Source organism: Octopus bimaculoides, chromosome 8 (assembly GCF_046866305.1).
Source record: "Octopus bimaculoides isolate indiv1 chromosome 8, ASM4686630v1, whole genome shotgun sequence".
Taxonomy (NCBI): Eukaryota; Metazoa; Mollusca; class Cephalopoda; order Octopoda; family Octopodidae; genus Octopus; species Octopus bimaculoides.
The window spans coordinates 86,047,951-86,066,586 of NC_142935.1; the positions used below are offsets into that span (position 1 = coordinate 86,047,951).

General features: G+C 36.4%; 2 protein-coding genes across 8 annotated transcripts in view; one reads left to right on the forward strand and one right to left on the reverse strand.

Annotated features, from left to right (window-relative positions):
• Positions 1-341: 341 nt before the first annotated feature.
• On the reverse strand, positions 342-812 carry LOC106871891 (uncharacterized). Its single transcript, XM_014918645.1, has one exon. The coding sequence runs from the start codon at positions 810-812 to the stop codon at positions 342-344; it is 471 nt and encodes a 156-aa protein (XP_014774131.1).
• Positions 813-7,481: 6,669 nt separating this feature from the next.
• The window catches only part of LOC106871890 (vesicle transport protein SFT2B), a 76,103-nt gene continuing 64,948 nt past the window's right edge, over positions 7,482-18,636 (forward strand). For 3 of the 7 annotated variants that reach the window (XM_089356741.1, XM_089356743.1, XM_089356742.1), the window contains exon 1: positions 7,507-7,715. In XM_089356741.1, the coding sequence (XP_089212867.1) occupies positions 7,650-7,715 (66 nt within the window). In that variant the 5' untranslated portion in view covers positions 7,507-7,649. Of the gene's footprint in view, positions 7,716-18,636 lie in introns of all 7 variants that reach the window. The other 4 variants (XM_052970210.2, XM_052970212.2, XM_052970213.2 and 1 more) reach the window with 3 other exon arrangements.

Sequence of the window (18,636 nt, forward strand, 5' to 3'; positions counted from 1 at the left end):
CAGTAAGGCGAAGTGGCCAAATGCTACAACAGGAGCCAGTGTCAACCATTCAACACCTGGTCCTGAATGAATATTGCACGATTGAAAGTTGGTTGAGTGGAGGAAAGTGACGTGCTCATTTTCCCCTTTACGCGTTTCCCATTTGTTTGAAAGAACAAGGCTGAATACATCTTCGCGCCTTGTGTGCGAAGGTCTCATGGTACCAGCACATGCCATTTTTAGGTCTGTTGGTTCCCTGATTTCGAGAAGTACTGCGAGAATGTAAGCTGCTCCGAGACTTCGAGCGAGAGCAGCAGAGGTTGTCTACGCGACATGTGAGATTATCGATCCTGCCAAGAATGTCATCGTTGGACAAAAGAGAGGACTCTATCGGCCATTGTGGCCACTTGGTCCACAGTGTTTGACTCAAATGCCGTTGCTAGAATTGTTTGTACGTGCGACGGAAGACGAGAAAAAAATATCTTGCGGAGAAGTGGAGCATCTGTTGACTCTCCGCTCAGATCTCGCAAATGTGTCAGAAATTCTGTGGGAGTCCTGTCACCGAGCTGCTCGTCTGCCATCAGCTCATTGAATCGGCTGGTGGCAGAACTGGTGGTCCTGCGTAGGATCTCGTTTTTCACCTCGTCATATGTGGCGTCGTCTTTTGGAGATGTGATTAGGTCTTTAGACGCTTTTGCAAGCGATGGAGGCAGATTGCAATAAAGCAACTTTAATCTCTTGGACGGCGAGATTTTGTAGACTTGGAAATAGGCCTCTAATTGAGTGAAATAGACATCGGTATCACCGATGAATGTGGGTAAACCATGCGACATGTTTATTGGGATGACTCCGTCAAGGTAGGAAAAAGGAATGGAAAGAAACAATGAAAAACGAAGTCGTATGAAATATACGAGAGGCCAAAAAAGAAAATTCACCGCTAATGGAAAAGACACAATATTTTTCGTGTTCTTGTTTTTGTAAGTTACGGTGTGCACAAAAAAGAGGGGAAAAATAAAGTTGTAAAAACAATTTTTTTTTTCTTCGTGAGGGTTGTTGCTTTGTATTGTCTGTAGAAAAAAAAAATATTGTTGACCAGCCTTACGTCGTTGCTGCAAGGAAGAAAAAAACAATACAGGCAAAAATTTTAATTTTTTTTATATGTATGTATGTGTTGTATTTGTTCCATTTCTTCGTTTCTCGAATTGTTTTTTCAATTTCTGAATCACGTCGGGGGTCACCAGTTGGATGAGATATGATGGTATGGCATCTCTCCCCAGCTCTTATATTATTTATTAAATTCAGAAATACAACAAACACTAGGGTCAACGGTAACAACAGATCAATAATTTATTCCTGGTAGGTGTAGAGCCGTTTGGTTCCCGGGTGAAAGGCATGCCGCTATAATACCAAAGGAAGCTTCGACCACATGTCGGGGTCGATGTTGTCAGAGAGCCTGGAAAACGTCCTGTCACGACAGTTGCTGGATGAATAAGAGAAGGAACGCTATATCTTTTTTCTCCACGTGTTGCATTGCGCATGCGTGCTCGGGTACTTCCGCTGACGGCAAATCCCTTGCACATGCGCAATGGCACTTCCCAAGATGGCGGCCACACGTGCCACTACACACTGTAACAACATACAAGAAGATAAAAAGAGTCACCTCTCCTTTTGTTTTAATCAGCATGCTGAAAATTTGGAGAACACAAAGGAAATGCGACCACAATCTCTGACATTGGACTTTCCGTCATCAAGAACTGACATACTCAATTATTTTGTAACAGCTCTGTGCTATGGAATCAATTATTTTATAACAGCTCTGTACCTTGGACTCAAATATTTTATAATAGCTCTGTGCTGTCATTGTTGTAAGTTTTTGCCATGTTTCTCAATGCATAACAGAATCGTACAGACCTGTTCTATTTGTTGTTTTCTTCGTTTGGCAATAACAAAATATTTATATATGCATACATATATGCATATATATATATATATATATATATATATATATATATATATATATATATATATATATACACACACACACGACTCGAATGGGGAAATGTGTCACTCAAGAAGGACTTCAGTTTGAACAATTTTCATGATGTTTCATATTGAGATACTTTTATTAAATTCATTCATTTGTTAAACATAAATAAAACTTGGAATTAAATGGTTTTGATTTAGTGTCAGGTGACTTTTGGCCAACCCTGTATATATATATAACAGAGTGTGTGTGTAAGTGAGTGTATGTAGTACGTAAGTTCCTTATGGATTCAAAAACCGAGTTGCTGATTTTGATGTATGAGGAATCAAATGATTCAGTAATCTTTCAGCAACTAAGTCTCTTTTTTACTACAAAAATAACCTCAAAAAGAAGGTTGGGTTGCACAATTTTGAGGTCATTTTCGGGCAATATTCTGATTTGTTTCAAATTTATGTTGCCAATTTTAATATTTTTGGTGTCAAAAAAGGCAGCAATGTACAAGGAGTGTTATGAATGCATTTGTGATGCACAAAACCCTATTTATCAATGGAAAATGACCAAAAACCATGCTTTTTTGGCTCAATTATTGACACATTTTCCATACCATCCATTTCCGCTTTTTTTTTTTCTAAAATTTCTTTGGATTTCCATGTTTTTGATATAAGAGAATACAATTTTACTCAAAAATCACGTTTTCAAAACCACCCCCAATTTCTTAATTCTTAACTTTCTTTTAAATTTATTTTTTATTCCACATAGAAAAATACAGAGATTACAAATCTGGGAATTTTTTTTTTAATTTTGATTTTTCTTAAAGAAACACTCAACTCCCCCTTCTCCGACCTCACCCACCCATCACCTCCCCACTTTCAAAAAGCTAAAAACTCTGAATGTTTCACTTTCATCTGATGTTTCACGCATGTGCAGAATTCTTCTGAAAAGCAGACGTCAAAAATATCAGACCACCACCAGGAAACCCGACATACTAGAAACAACAACTAAACGACATTATTTCTGAAAAAACTTAATCGCTTTCAAAAATACGCTGAAAGTGAAACATTCAAAGTTTTTAACTTTTTGACAGTGGGGCGGTGATGGGTGGTGGTTGGGGAAGAGGATTTGAGTGTTTCTTCAAGAAATATTTTTTTTCCTACATGGATTACAAACTAAAATTTTCAGAAAAAGTCAAAAATTTAAAAGTTAGAATGGGGAGCAAGGAAATTAGAATTTTGAAAACATGCTTTTTGAGCAAAATCCTAATCTCCTATATCAAAAACACAGGAACCTGAAGAAATTTTGGGGAAAAAAAGGTAAAGCGCAAATGTCACCTTCGACATGCCAGAAACAACAGCTAAACAACTCAATTTCTGAAAAAATTTCCTTTTAAGTTTATATCAAAGATCAGGTTTTTAAATACATTGATCACAAACACAAATCACAAAATAAAAAAAGTTGGTGGAGTTCTGATAAAAGCATGTACTAAAACCCCTCATAACTTTTTTATTTTTAAGAATTTTCACAAAATTTTTTTGATTCTATCTTCTGCATAATACAATTACCCACCCACCCCCTTTTTTTTTCACTCATACACACACTCCACTAGCATCTAATTCCAAAACTTTCCACTGTTTTTCAATTTATTTTTCTTCATTTTTGGTTTTAAAATACAGGCAGTCCGATTCTGCCATTCATTTCTCTTTATAATTTCCAAATAATTTTTTAGATACTTCGAAATCAAAATTCTTGGGTGTTTGCATAAGAGAAAATAAATCATTTACTAACAGAATATTGTTATCAAAATAAATTATCTCTAACATACCTTTAAATTGTTGTGAGAAAAACATTTACTAACAGAGAATTATGTTATGAAAATAAATTATTTGTAACATACCTTTAAATTATTGTGGATAAAGTATTAAAACTCAAAAACTTGCCCACGAAGTGTACAATCCAAACTTCAATTTGATTGTGGTCTTCTCGCTAGGGATCACTCTTATTTCTAAAAAAACAGGGGTCTGTTTTGTTAGAAATAAAGAGAGCATGCATATTGTGTCGTTCTTCCAATTTTCCCAGCAAATGAAGTTTTGCATATTTGCAATATATGACAACACAGCAAAGAAGGATCTCATATATATTTATTCTATCAACACTAGAAACATACAAAGCATAGTTTACCCAGAACCGTTGTTGGTGCTTTTTGATATGATCTCCAAAGACTGCTTCATGCTCCAATGTCTGCTTTCACATAGTTTCTACAGCTGGAAGACCTTCCTAATGTCATACCCTTCCTAACAACATGCATGTGCGTGTGTGTGTGCCACTTGCCCGCAATACTATCATGGCCACCTTTTCTTCTTCCTGTCATTTCTATATAAGTATCTTGGTCTTTTGCACAGTTTCTCAAACACAAAAGTTCTGGCTATAACATACCAGCATGCTAGACAAACAGCAATGATCAGATAAGTTGATTTTTTCCTTAATTTTAATTTTTGAATCATTCTATTCATTCACAACTTGTATTTCTACCCTGTTTGAACTAACCTGTCTTAATTTAATTTAGCATAATTAATTCAAGTTTGCCTCATATTTTTTTTTCCCTTTTCAACAATACTATCTCTGTCCATGAAAATATCTACATCTCATATCTCTGCTTTCATTAATTACTGCCTCTGTTCTGAAAATGTGCATATTTCATCTCATCATTCTGTTCTTTTCATGACAATTACATTTCGTTCCATGTAGGTTGCTTTTTGGCTGGTTGAAAATCTATATATTTTGTCTTTCTTGTGAAGTTGTTTGATTATTTCTCATGTTGCCATGTGGCTTCACTTGCTCACAATGTACCCACCCTTTCCTGCTCCCACCACCTAAAACAGAAACCTCTCTTCTCCACCAGAAACTTCTCTTCTGTCCACCTACCCTCCTTATCCATTTCATACTCTCTTAACAACAGTACCACAATACAACAGTCACAGTTTGCACACTTTGTATCGAAATGTGATTTAAGGATATGAACCAGTTGATTAACTAATTAACTAATCAGTTATCACTGATCTTTGAATTAAGAACGGTTGTATACTATGGCCAATGAGGGTTATTCAAGGTGTGGTTCTTGCTAGTTGATTAAATGCAAGGACAACTGATATGATATGCCTGCAGGCAAATGTCTATTTAAAACTTCTTTCCAGATGCTGAATCTCTTTGATCCCTTTGCCCCCTTTCCAAATACCTAAAGACGACATGATCAATGTAGGCACATTGAAGGTTTGTTGAGATGCTAGAATGTAGGCATGTAGATGTGTATTGCATTCAAGGAGTAAGATGGAGGGGAGTCAGATCCCTCACAAGCAAAAAACATTGGTATAAAATATTCTGGGTAGGCAATAGTGATGGGGTAGGTGATATGGGCATACTTTTAGCTAAGAAATAAGTGGATAAGGTGATTGAGGTAGTCAGAGTATGCAATAGGATACTTATGCTTAGACTAGTTTTACAAAGTAGTACTGTAACTATTATTTCTGCCTATGTTCCTCACCCACTCAGGCCCACTCTGTTCGCACTGGACATTAATGACGTCACCAAGATGGGGGCTGAGTTAGACCTCAACGTCTGGTATATTGATGATGCTTGTTTAGGGGGACCTCCAGACAGGGTTCTCACCATTGCAAACATGATGGTTGGGGAGCTTGGTCGCTGGGGTCTCCAAGTGAACAGCTCCAAATATGAGCTCTGGATCCTCAACGACCCAGCTTCTCAACATCAACCAACTATTGACCTTTTTGCAGAGTCCTTCCCTTCCATTGTAGTCCCTCCCTTCCATTGTAGTCCCCCCCCCCTTTGGCTTGGTGCTCCTTAGGAGTCTCAATCACAGACCTTGTCTTTGAGTCCATCTTCCAGTTGAAGGTGGTTGCCCTTGAGCAATTGCTGAAAAATATCGAAGTTATCAAGTTTTTTTCATACTTAGGAATTACCTCTTGATCCCTAAGCTTCTATATTTGCTCGGAGTCAGCTCATCTTACTGATTCCCATCATGCCTCCAACGCTTCAACAACCTAATCTTTGAGAGATTTGAATGCTTGGTCAATGTCAGACTCTCTCCAACATCCCACGATCAGGTTGCACTGCCCAAGCGATTTGGAGGTCTTGATCATCATAAGTGTTCGACCCTCTCCCTCCCCTGCTTCTTTTCCTCCACTCACACCTGTTCCAGCCTGGTGAGCAACATCCTCTCCTCTCCAACATGAACCAGTTCCAGCAGGGAGTTGGATGAAGCTTTCCAACACTGGAGGGAATAGGGCTTGTCTGCTCCTGAGAAGAGGTGGACTGTCAGAGTCAGAGAGCTTGGGACATTATTTCAAAGGCCACCTTCAACTCCCTCTTCATCCAGTCGGACTAGTTTTCAAAATGCCAGTTACTGTCTGCTAGCACCAAATACTCAGGTGACTGGATAGATGCCATCCCAGTGGCTAATGTTGGTGGCCTACTCAGCTTGGATGAACTTCATGATTCTATTGCCCTCAGAGTGGGAGCTGATGTATGCACAGGTTTGATCTGTCATTGTGACAGGTTCTCCAACTCCACAGGCCTCCATGGTCTTTCTTTCCACCTGAATGCTGGTCGTTTCACATATCATACGAAGTTGAACTTGATACTCAAGAGGAGCTTGGCCCAGGCAAACACCCCCTCCATCTAGGAACCATCTGGATTGTCCAGATGTTATGAGAAAAGACCTGACAGCTTCACCCTGTGCCCCTGATCACGAGGTAGATACTTTGTCTGGGATGTCACAGTTAGCAACTCCTTTGCTTCTTCTCACATCCTGGATGCTGCAGTCAGAGCAAGATCCACAGAACAAAATCCTGAAATACCATGATCTGTCGGCCAACTACATTTTCCATCCTGTTGCGTTTGAGATGTTTGACAGGGTCAGACCACTACCTGCGAGATTCCTGTCTTCACTGGCAACTTGCCTAGCAGAGGTAACTGGTGAGGCTTGTGAGGGCACTTGGCAACGCTGCAAGCATGCTGGCGTGCCTCAATAGCCATTAAAGAGGCTTCCCAGTGCCCCCAACTTTTCAACCCAAAATGGTGAATTTTGGTTTGTTTTCTTCTTTTTTCTCTTTTTAATTTTTCCAATTGTGTTCTATGTTTTGTCCAATTTTCTAATTTAATTTTGTAAAACGGTAAACAGTGTGAAGACAAAAACTTAACATTAATTAAGGAACAATTACCTTGATCGAACAATTGAATCCTCATCGTCGAACGACAGAGATCCACCACCACCTACACCATTTAGGACTTCATTATCTAGCGTGTCCTTAGTTTTATAAAACAATAGTGTGTAATATGAGAGATTTGACAGATAATTCTAGCAAGGGGGAACGACCAGCTATATTACCCACACCTCACCGGTCCGAGACTAATTTGACTAAAATTAATCTGTATAAAGTGAAAGAGAGAGAGAGAAGTGAAGAAAGTGAGAGAGAAGGAGCGGGAAGGAAAGACAGTATGTCAAACCAAGTTAATTCCCCTTAGTTACAACTGTTTCAGGAATTATTTGTGCCGGTCTCAGAAAACAACACATTACTCATTTTAATATGTTCCGTTCGTTCTTCTAACTTAATATTTAAATAATTATATATAGCTATATAATTCCAAGTATCTACCTAACAGCCTTCCTTATACAATGGATAAATTAAAGCGTACTTTAAGTGGTGATGATACTGATGAAGAGCATGGAATCGTAACACAGGTTCGTCTTACCCTAAACTTAATTGAGTTATAATTGTTTGTCGCTTGAAATATCTCGTTTTCAATCTAAAATACACGTCATATTTTTCTTTTTAACTTCCTTTTACATATTGTTTACTAAAATATAACCTACTGAATAATTGTGTGTCCCTTAGTAATCATGACAGATAAATAATCTACACCAAACACATGGTCCATTCATATGGAGTTAATAAATCATTAATGTAAGAATATATATATAGATAGATAGATGTGTGTGTATGTATGTATATTTGCCTACCGACGGCAAAAGATTAATTAGATCAAAGCTTATTATTAGCATAAAAAATGTAAGAATTACTTTAAAATTCTGCCTGTCTGTTTGCAGTAGTCACAATGTCTTAAATCTATTTGATGGTTATTCAGTGCCAGTTAGTATGAAAATAATATAAATAAAAATATGTAGTAACAAGGACTGGGCCGTATGAACTTTAGAAATCAGTTCGATATCTTGACATCAAATTTTTAATTTAGTTTTTTTCTCAACGAAAATAGATCCAGTGGTTTATGAAACAGTGAAGGAAAATCCATTTATTTTAGTCATATTTCTATAATCACCTAAAAGTTTTATGTATCTATATATATGAAATCTGTTTTTAAATCGCAACAACTGTGGTATCTTTATTTAAAATATTTATTTTATTCATGTAATCTTACACCTTATATTCATTTCTTTTAATAAATCATTTTCCCTGATACTTTCTCAAATCTCTGAAACCAAACTTTATATAAAAAAAAGAAAAAAACATGAGCACAATAAGTATTTTGATAATTTATATGCGTGTTACTAGATTCTGTATTTTATTTAAATGTATGTCCTGTGTGCAAATGTTGGACTGTTTTTAACAGGCAATGGTTTGGTGTTAGGATCCTCCCATAATAAATACAGACAACACAACTAGAATTTAAAATACTAATTTAATATGTATATTTGTAATTAGCAATCATATCTGCGTAAAAAAAAAGCGACTCGTGTCATCGAGAGTGAACCTGTGTCGTCACTCGATATCTTAGAAACAAAAGATAAATTCCACTTAAGTCACATCTTACTGTCTTTAAAAAAGAAGTAGACGCTATAATCCTAGAAACTCTGTTAATAAAATATATATATAGATATGTTGTTTACTTTATCTTCAACTGCTACGTGGAAACAAAACTTTGTCAACCTTCCATTTGTCAGATTTGTTATTACGTTTTCTCATGTTTAACAAACAAAACATCAGACCTGTTATATATTTGTTTATGGTGACGATACTGGGTTCCTAATTATTGTTCATCAAAAAGAAAGAAAAAAAAGAAATAACTTGTATTCATTAATTAAAGTCCTTTTTCATATCTCACTTGTTGCATTTGTCTGTGGTGCTTCACGTTTGACAATGGTGTCCTGATAAACAACATTCCTCAATTTTAGACTAACACAGACCTCTCTTCAATGAAGTTATATTATTTTACCAAATTATTGTAATGGTTATTTTATATAACAATAGGTATAATGCTACTATTACTTTAATGTTTTATATCCCACTTCCCCTCTTATTCTACTTTAAGCTCTATTATGTCGGTATTCTTTCGCCTTGACTCGAAGTCACAATTCAAACAAACCACGTTTATTTAAGGAGGCGGGTCTCTTAAAAGTTTCTCATTTAAACCCGGAATTTATTTGTAAATATAGTCTTTTCAAATTCACTTACTTGAATTATCTGTATAATAAATAAATAAATAAATAAATAAATAAATATATATATATATATATATATATATATATATATATATATATATATATATATATATATATGTGTTTAATAATTGGTACTTTTTAATCATTAATGATTTTCTAGACGAGTTTGGCGATATTTTTTCTATACTAGTTAAACATGTTGTTAATTTTATGCATCAAAAGTGTTTCCTTAACTGTTTATAAGTCTTTTATACTATATATTTATAGCTGTTTAATTCTGCTTTTGTGGTCATTTATGGTTTTTAACCCTATGTTTGCCAATCATTAATTTACACAAAAACTCGGAAGTTATAATTATGATGTTGATGAGCTTTTAATCCTGTTAAATTATAGAATATGTTGAATTAGCAGGAAGTATTTAAATATTTGACCATCACTTTTCATCAAGTATAGAGAAAGCTCTTATGAATTTTTATTTACTATTTAAAATTAATTTCATCTATGACTAACTCTTTCAGGGATGCCTTTATGTAGATATTCGCACCCAAATATTCCCAAATCACATCCTGCTAGCTAATTTTTTTATACAAAGAAGGAAAAACACATAAGAGAATGTAGTCCTAGATACACTTTATCTGTAAGGGGGGGGGGCATAGTAATGACGAGAATTCCTTTAATCGCAATTCTGCTCAGTTCGAGCTGGCCTGGGAGTTAAACAACAACAATTTTCACTTATGTTACTCATTTTTATACTTATTTTATATTTATTCAATCTTTTAACAATGGTATTGTTAGTCGTTGCAGGTATTGGGAAGCAACCACTGGTTCACGACATCTATGGCAACGATAGTGAAAAGGGACTTTGTTCGTAAAGCACCGGCTTTTCGGGGTTTTGCGCTGATGTTTGCATCCTTCGTCGAAAAATATGCATACCTGTTTATTTGAGGGACTTCTGCTCAGTTTCCGACTGCCGAACACATGGGATAATGTAGTATTGGATGTTCTGTTGGATGCTTTTGATAATGAGTATACTGGATCAGGACTAGTCTCGAGCTATAAACATCATCAATAATTCAAAGAGAAACTATAGCTGTTTATGTGCAGGTATGGTTATGTGGTTAAGAAGTCGTCTTTGCTGATGGTAACATAACCTGGGCGGAGGTGAACAGGAGAGTGGGTGAGGAAGGGGAGAGAACCAAGGCAAAAGATTTATAGGAAGAGAGATTATCATAGGATAAACAGAGGTAGAGATGCGAGGTTGACAGGAGATAGAATAGAAAAAAATTAGTGCTGTGGTTGTGGAAGAGAGAGGAGGCAAGAATGATTGAAGAGGAAGTACTGAAAGTGAGGTTTGTCAGTAATGGGTAATGAAAGTAATAATGTGAGAAAGTGATGGGTAACAAAGATTAGGAATGGTAAAGTAGGGAGTAAGTATGGACAACAGTGTGTGTTATAAGGGAAAGTCATAGAGATTACTAGTACTAAAGAAGGCTGATTGATGATAGTAGAATCTGAATACAAATAGATCCTATGCTATCCTTCAATATGCTGGTAGCATGATGAGGAAAATGTAGTATGATAAAAGGTTTTGGTAGTGTTTGATATAGACAGATCTAAATCCCAACCTCCACCATTCTAACATCCATTTTGCTAGACCAGCAAACATTAGCAGGTCTTTTTTCCAACACATCACCATTTGTTGTGATCCTTGTCTTGAGATCAGTCATCAACTTATGTCTTAAGTTTCCCTCTATTTTGAGTACTTCACACTTCATAATTGACATCTTTCATATGGCTCACATCCCTGTGCTAAGATAGTCTTCTGTCTGACACACTACATCTGTTTCTTCTATCCAATTCAATTGTTTACTGGTATTCATACACACTAACATTACATATCCCAAACTCTCAGGCTATCTCAAATCTTGTACAGCTAAGACATGTCTCACTATGGTACAGTATCACACTTCATACAAAAAAACAGGAGACAATTTGTCCTTCATTCTAAGAGGGGGAAACACTTTGTTACCAATAAAAGTAATAGTTCCCTGAACTTCTTACAGCCCGTTCTTATTCTGCTTTCAAAGCACCTACATCTGCACTAATTGCATCATCTAGGTAAGAAAAACTAGCAACAACTTCAAGGGAAGCTTCCAAGTATTTCAATGAATGTTTCTTGAGTACTCTCATTGTTCCCATGCTACTGTCTCATACAAAGCCTCTTCTGCATTCAAAGTTTACACTGGGCCCACCATCTGGAAATTTATCTACCTCTTTTCTGCATATCAAACAATTATTTCCCTGTCCTCTTGATTCTAGGTTTTGCTCCCATGTCTAGAATTTCTCCTCCAAATCTGCTATAGATTCAGCTATAAGAACTGATCACCACCATTTAGGAGTTCTTTATGGTAACCAGACTTAAACTCTATGGGCTTTATTGGAGGACTGTAATAAACAGTAGGGGAATGAGAACTAAACCCTAGTTTACCTCTTCCTGCTCATTTAATTTTTCACTGAACTCATTACTAACTTTTCCTTGCTGATGGCACTTTTGCACTTGGTTTGTACAGCCATAAAAAAACCATTCTTCTACTAGTTTCCTAAGTAAAAACCAAATTACAGTATGTGAAACTCTGTTAGAAACCTTCTCCAGGTTCAAACATACTAACAAAAAGCCAAACCACATCTCATCTATGTTAATTCTCTTTCTGACCAGTTGTGCAACAACTTTTTCCATTACAATGTGGTCCATCAATTTGATACCTCTGTAGTTGCTTCTTTCTCAAGCAGCTTTTACTTATGTAGCAGTTGGCAATGATACTGCTACATTAGTCATTTAGTATGATACTTTCCTCAACTCCTCAAAGCACTAGATATATTAAACATCTCAGGGACTATCCCTCCATAGTTCAGCAGTTTTCTCAGCCTTTACATTCTTAATCAAGGTTTTGACCTACAGCTATCATCAATGCAATACAAATACTGTATGTCCCTATTTTTGGATAACTATACCATATCCCTGCATTTAAGAGAACACTAAAAGGGCTTGGTAACATGAAGACAATCCAGGAACTTTTAACATTTATCTTTCATGCTGGCACACAACATACTAGGTGCATTCCAGATGTTTTGAGACTTTTTCAGGGGACATTAATTTCAAAAAAGTACAAAACTCTAATCTCCTTCAAAATAGGATCCTCTGACTTCTATGCACTTGTTGTAGTGTTCCAGCCACTGTGAAAACCCCATGGAAGTCTCCCAAAGTGAAAGTGTCCAGTACTCTTGTCACAGCCTCCTTCATCTTAATATCTTCCAAACGACTGTCCCTGAGGTTCTTCAATTTAGGGACAACCAAAAGTCACAGTGAGCAAGGCCTGAATTGTAGGGAGAGTGAGGGACAGTTTTGATACTCGTCTGTCAAGTAGTTGGTAACCAGGATAGAATTGTGGACAAGTGTATTGTCCTGGTGCAGGTGCCACTGACTCCAGTCTAAAAGCTCTAGCCTTTTGCATTGAAATTTCTTCCACAAAGTACTTTTTGTTGACCTTTTGGCCAGAGGGAACCCAATGGATGTAGATGATGCCCTTACTATCAAAAAAGGAGATCATCCTGAGCTTCCTGGAAGACTTGCTTTGCCTGGCCTTCTTGGATCTGGGGGAGTTGGGATGCTTTTATTGGGCACTCTGGATCATTACAGTAGATCCATCTTTCATCACAAAACACTAGAGACTCAAGTGCTCTTGGATTGGAGGAATTGAGTTCAACCATCTCCCTGCTGTCACCAACCCATCTTTCCGTCTGTTCATTTCTGAGCACCCTGGGAACAAATTTTGTAGTTGTTCAGATTTTCATGAATAATTGCCACACTAACTCCAAACTGTATGCTTATTGTCTCTATAGACACATGATTGTCTTCATCCAGAAAATTGCGAATTTTCTCCACCAGTTCTGATGTCCCTCACTCTCCCAGACCTCTCTTGACTTCTTACCTCCTCTCTACAGTCTTTCAGCCTCCTGTGTCAGCATAAAACAGATGCTCGGCTCATACAAGTTAATCCATAAGTATTCAGGAGCATTTCATAAGATTCTGTAGTGTTTTTGCCCAGTTTAACACCTAACTTTATTGTATAGCAAGCTTCCAAATTGTCTTCACATCTCAACAGCATTCTGCAAACTAGTCAGTTATGACAAGCAGTGTTTAGTAGAGTGTGTTCAAAGTGCTGTTACAGCCATCACCTTCAATCTGGAATAACAAAAGTTGGCTGGTCAGCTTATTAGATGTATAATAACGCTATACTAAAATTACAATAATCTAGGACAGTTATAACTGCTTCTCATAAAAAAAGTCTCAAAACTTCAAAAATTCACCATCTACATGCACACACTCATATATACATATATGCATATAAACATATATGCATATAAACATGAATTAATATATGCACTTATGCAGTGTATTGGGTGTATTTTATCATGGTATTATTGCTAGAAAGGTTGTCATGTCCTTGTCAGGTCAAGATTAGTGTCCACTGGACCCCACATTTTCTCTGCATGTTCTACACCCACTTTAACAAGATTGTACAGGGTGCATCTTGTTAGAGTGTTAGCACCAAGGAAGTTACCTTGTACTCCACAAGACAAAAGGTGTCATTGATGCTTAGTGTTGTCACTATTTGTTCTGGGTAAAGCTAAATAGAGATGGTAGAAGAGAAAGTAATTCAAGAAAATTAAGGTGGGATGGGTGTGCAGGAGAAAACATAGTGACTGGGATGACTATATGGAAGCTAAGAAGAGTGAGTGTGAAGAGAGAGATGACAGCATGGGATAGGAAGGTGAAATGGAAGAGACTAATGGCTGAGGGTAATGAGTGAGTGATGCTTAGTTGAGAAAATCGTTAGAGGTATGAGAGTGTGATGGATTTCAATAATGCATGACTTGGGAGAAGAAAGAAGGGAGGGGGTGGTTAGAAATATTGTGAGAGTGGTGTTTGCTGGTGAGGGAGAACTTAAGTGACAGGGTGTTTAGGTAATGATGGCAAGTGTCTGATGTCAGTAAATATATTGGATACCAACAGATCTAATGCTGTTCTTCATTATCAGAGAGCCGAAGAGGTATAGATGTACATAGGGAGGATTTGTATATGAATAAATCTAAAGTTGCCCTTATTAAACAAGTGGCAGTTTGCAGTGAACCAGGGAGTGAGTAATAAAGGAGAAGCTGCTGAATATATGAAAGGAGTCAGCAAATGAAGATTTTATAGGTACAAAATAGGCAAAAAGTCCAAATGCAAATAGATATTTCTGCTTTCATTACTAGCTTAATTTCGTCATAAATTTTGCCGTGTTTGCATGGGTGGTTGGACAATTTCAGCAATCACCATGGTCCTTTTTACTTTGTGAAATGCAGCATCTTGAAAGTGATGTTTGTCATTGTCACAAGTCTTCCTCTGCTACAGTTCCATTCACTTTTAGTGTACAGTTAGTTACCATCTTTCATGCATTTCATATGTCCATACCAGTGCTCTTTACTCTTTCTCTTTTACTTGTTTCAGTCATGTGACTGTGGCCATGCTGGAGCACCGCCTTTAGTCGAGCAAATCGACCCCAGGACTTATTCTTTGTAAGCCTAGTACTTATTCTATCGGTCTATTTTGCCGAACCGCTAAGTTACGGGGATGTAAACACACCAGCATCGGTTGTCAAGCGATGTTGGAGGGACAAACATAGACACATACATATATATATATATACATATATACGGCGGGCTTCTTTCAGTTTCCTTCTACCAAATCCACTCACAAGGCTTTGGTCGACCCAAGGCTATAGTAGAAGACACTTACCTGACGTGCCAGGCAGTAGGACTGAACCCGGAACCATGTGGTTCGTAAGCAAGCTACTTACCACACACCTACTCCTACGCAATCATTTTTCTTGCATATTATATCTGATTTCTCTCTTATTCAATTTTTCTTCTATTTATTTCTATGTCATCATTCTCATATGTTAATATTACACATCCACTGGAGTATGCTGATCATTATTTCTAGTCTTCACAAATCCTTTGTGTTCAAAGTCCATGTCTCACTATTATGTAGCATTGTAGTTTGTACTTACATCATACATATCACTAACATATAGGAGTTCTAATGGACAGTCAGTTTTAAACTTCTCTGTTATGGCCTAGAGACCTATGATAAATAGACAGGGACTAAAAACTAAACTCTAGTAAACTTCTACTTGCATACTTACTTTATTGCTGTCTCTCACCCCTCTAAACATGGCTTGTACAGCCCTTACAAATCATTTATTTACTTCTAGCTTCCTCAGTGACTTTTTCCAGAGGTACAATGTCTAAGTACCTCTGTGAGTGTTTTGCTAGGAAGATAGACAACATCAATAGTACTTTTTCCTGGCACAAAACCAAACTGTCCTTCACTGAGCTTAATTTTCTTTATCAATTGAGCTATAGCTCTTTCTGCAACATTCATTATTTGGGCCACCAAATTGTTACTTCTGAAATTTCATATCACTGCTGTAGCTTCTTTGCTCTAGTTGCAGTTAATAATGATACTGCTGCTATGCCAGTCATTTGGTATGACAGCTTCCTGTTTGACTATATGGTTAACTAGCCCATAACTTATACTGCCAGATATTGTAAATATCTCAGCAGTAATTTTTGATGAACCAGGAGCCTTCATATCCTTAATTATTAATATACATAAATAATCATATTGCTGCCATCTTGAATGGCTTGTCCACTCTGGACAACCCTTTTCCTCCTTTGGCATCCTCTTCCAAGCCTCTTTTTTCAATACACTTTTCCCCATCAACATCTCAATTCTCTCTGGTACACACCCTTGCAATCCAAAACACCTCACATCTCTGATTGGCAAATATTTTACTAAGTACACCTGACATCTAACTTCTCTTCTTGTTACTTGCTATAAATTCTCCGTATCCTCCCATTCTTCCAGTCCCTTAGCTCTCATGGCTTCATTTACAGAACTATTCTACTAGCAAATCCAGTCTGACTGAGACCTTGTCCTCAGCCACTTATCCAGTTTGTCGTCGCCCTCTGCAACTCTTCAACTCATGCAAGAAAAGTAAGCAAAGGTCCTTCAAGAATGTTTTCTGTCTGAAATAAGTAGAGAATTATTAAAAAGCATATATCAATTATTAAGTATGTCAAAATTCACCTAAAATATAATTAAAATACTATGATAAAATTGCATTTCAAAACACAACACTTAGAATGGCCATTATTTTTGGAACAACCTAATAATATGAACATACTATTGGTAGAGAGTGAGGCACTGTTACTGCTGCCCACTCAGAAAAATTTGTACCCTTGTTCCTTGTCCACAAGAGGTTAGATGGCAAAGCTCCTCACCATCTAACTTATTATACACTACATACATCTAAGTATGTTCTATTACCCCAACAATCACCCTGGACCTACCTTTCTTTACACCTAAATTAACTGTGGTGGTTCTAAAGTTTTGGACATGCACAATAAACATGTTTTCTATAATAACTAGCCTTGTACTTAACTACATCAATACTCACTGATATTTGAACTAATTAGATCTAATTTACTTTCGGCCACTCACTTTACACACTGTTTAAAACATCATTGAAAATATATATTATAGGTGGTGAGGGTGGTAGCTGCTGGTGTTGTATAAACCTAGGTCAGTTCTGATGGAGCAGTCCTCTTGTATGTGGGTACTTGACTGAACAGCTAGAAATGATCTGTTTTTCCCAGTTATACTATATCTCTACCCTAATGTGAACTATACTGAACTCTGCAACATGAAGTGATGGATTGTGTAGGATACAGTTTGGACATATCACAAACCCCCTCGTTTTCCACTTCTGCTTGTCTGTAGATTTCAGTGGTAAGTCAGGGTTCACATCTGGTCATTCCTTCCTTTTTGCCAGTTTATGAATTGGATACATTCTACCATACCACAAACACTAGAGATGTTAGTTACAATAAGACTAAACTGTCCCCCTCAACAATGCATTAGTTTTTCTTTTTCTTCCCAGTAATCCAAATAGAACCCTTTTTATATCCGATGGATTTGTTTAGGATGCCCAACTTCCTTGAGGAGGTCACTTTCACTAAAGATGAAAAATAAACAGTGTCTCTTCACAATATAAAGGAAGTGTTTTAACTATCAATGAATTCTTAATAGCAATGTAAAGCTGCTGAGAATACTAATGGTTGTCTCTGTATTTTATAACTAGTTAGTTATAACTACCAAAGAAGCTCACAGTAACAATCTTTAAGTGTCACTGAGTGGTCACCTTAACTTTTGAGAAGCTTAAAAGAGTCCTCTTAAAACAAAGATTATAAAACATAGCTATGTAACAATTCAACATACTTATAAAATAAGTTTTCCCTCTTCCAAATAGCTGAGAAGTAATTTATGTAAACCTAGAAAATAAGAGCCATATTTGTAAAAATGATAGTTAATCATCAATTATGTTTTGAGTTAATATTTTGATTGATAGAGATTCAGTCAATGAATTACTAGGTTTATTCATCGAACTAACTGAAAGAGCAATTTTCTGCTGGTCACTAAATGATATTTACATATTTGATTCCCAATTTGTATAATTTTTCTGATATTGTAGAAATAGCAGTGATCATTTGGGTATATTCTTAGGCTTATAGCATACCAAATAACCAAACCAACAAATTTTCCTCTGATTTAAAAAAAAAATTTTTTTTTTATCTTCAGTTACCTCTGGGAAATTTCATAATCCAGAAGGAAAAGGGTGGAATAGTACTCGAATGTAAATTTTTGTTTGCAACACCATTGTAAACTACATCATCAGAATGTGAAAGTTATGAGGAAACAAAGTTTAGACATGTAGTTTATCTGAAACTCCTCCATCTTTGAAAAATTTTTCTGAACTAATTCCAATATAATCATAATGTACACTGAGAGATATTTGTAAAAAATATCCATTTTTCAGAAAGTTATGAGGCAACAAAGTCAGTGGGTAGGGAGAATACTTTAGGAGAAAGGAAATTAGGCAAGCTTATATTTTGTACAATTGACATAAATAAATTAAAACTACTTTTCTTCTTCAGCTTTCTATTTCTTCAAAAACACCCAACAAATATGAAAGGATATTGGAATTAGCATAATTTGGTTAATGTTGGATTAAACTTATAATTTGGAGAAATGGTTTTA

Coding starts and splice junctions, on each gene's coding strand:
- LOC106871891 (XM_014918645.1), bottom strand. CDS start 812: ATGTCGCATGGTTTACCCACATTCATCGGTGATACCGATGTCTATTTC.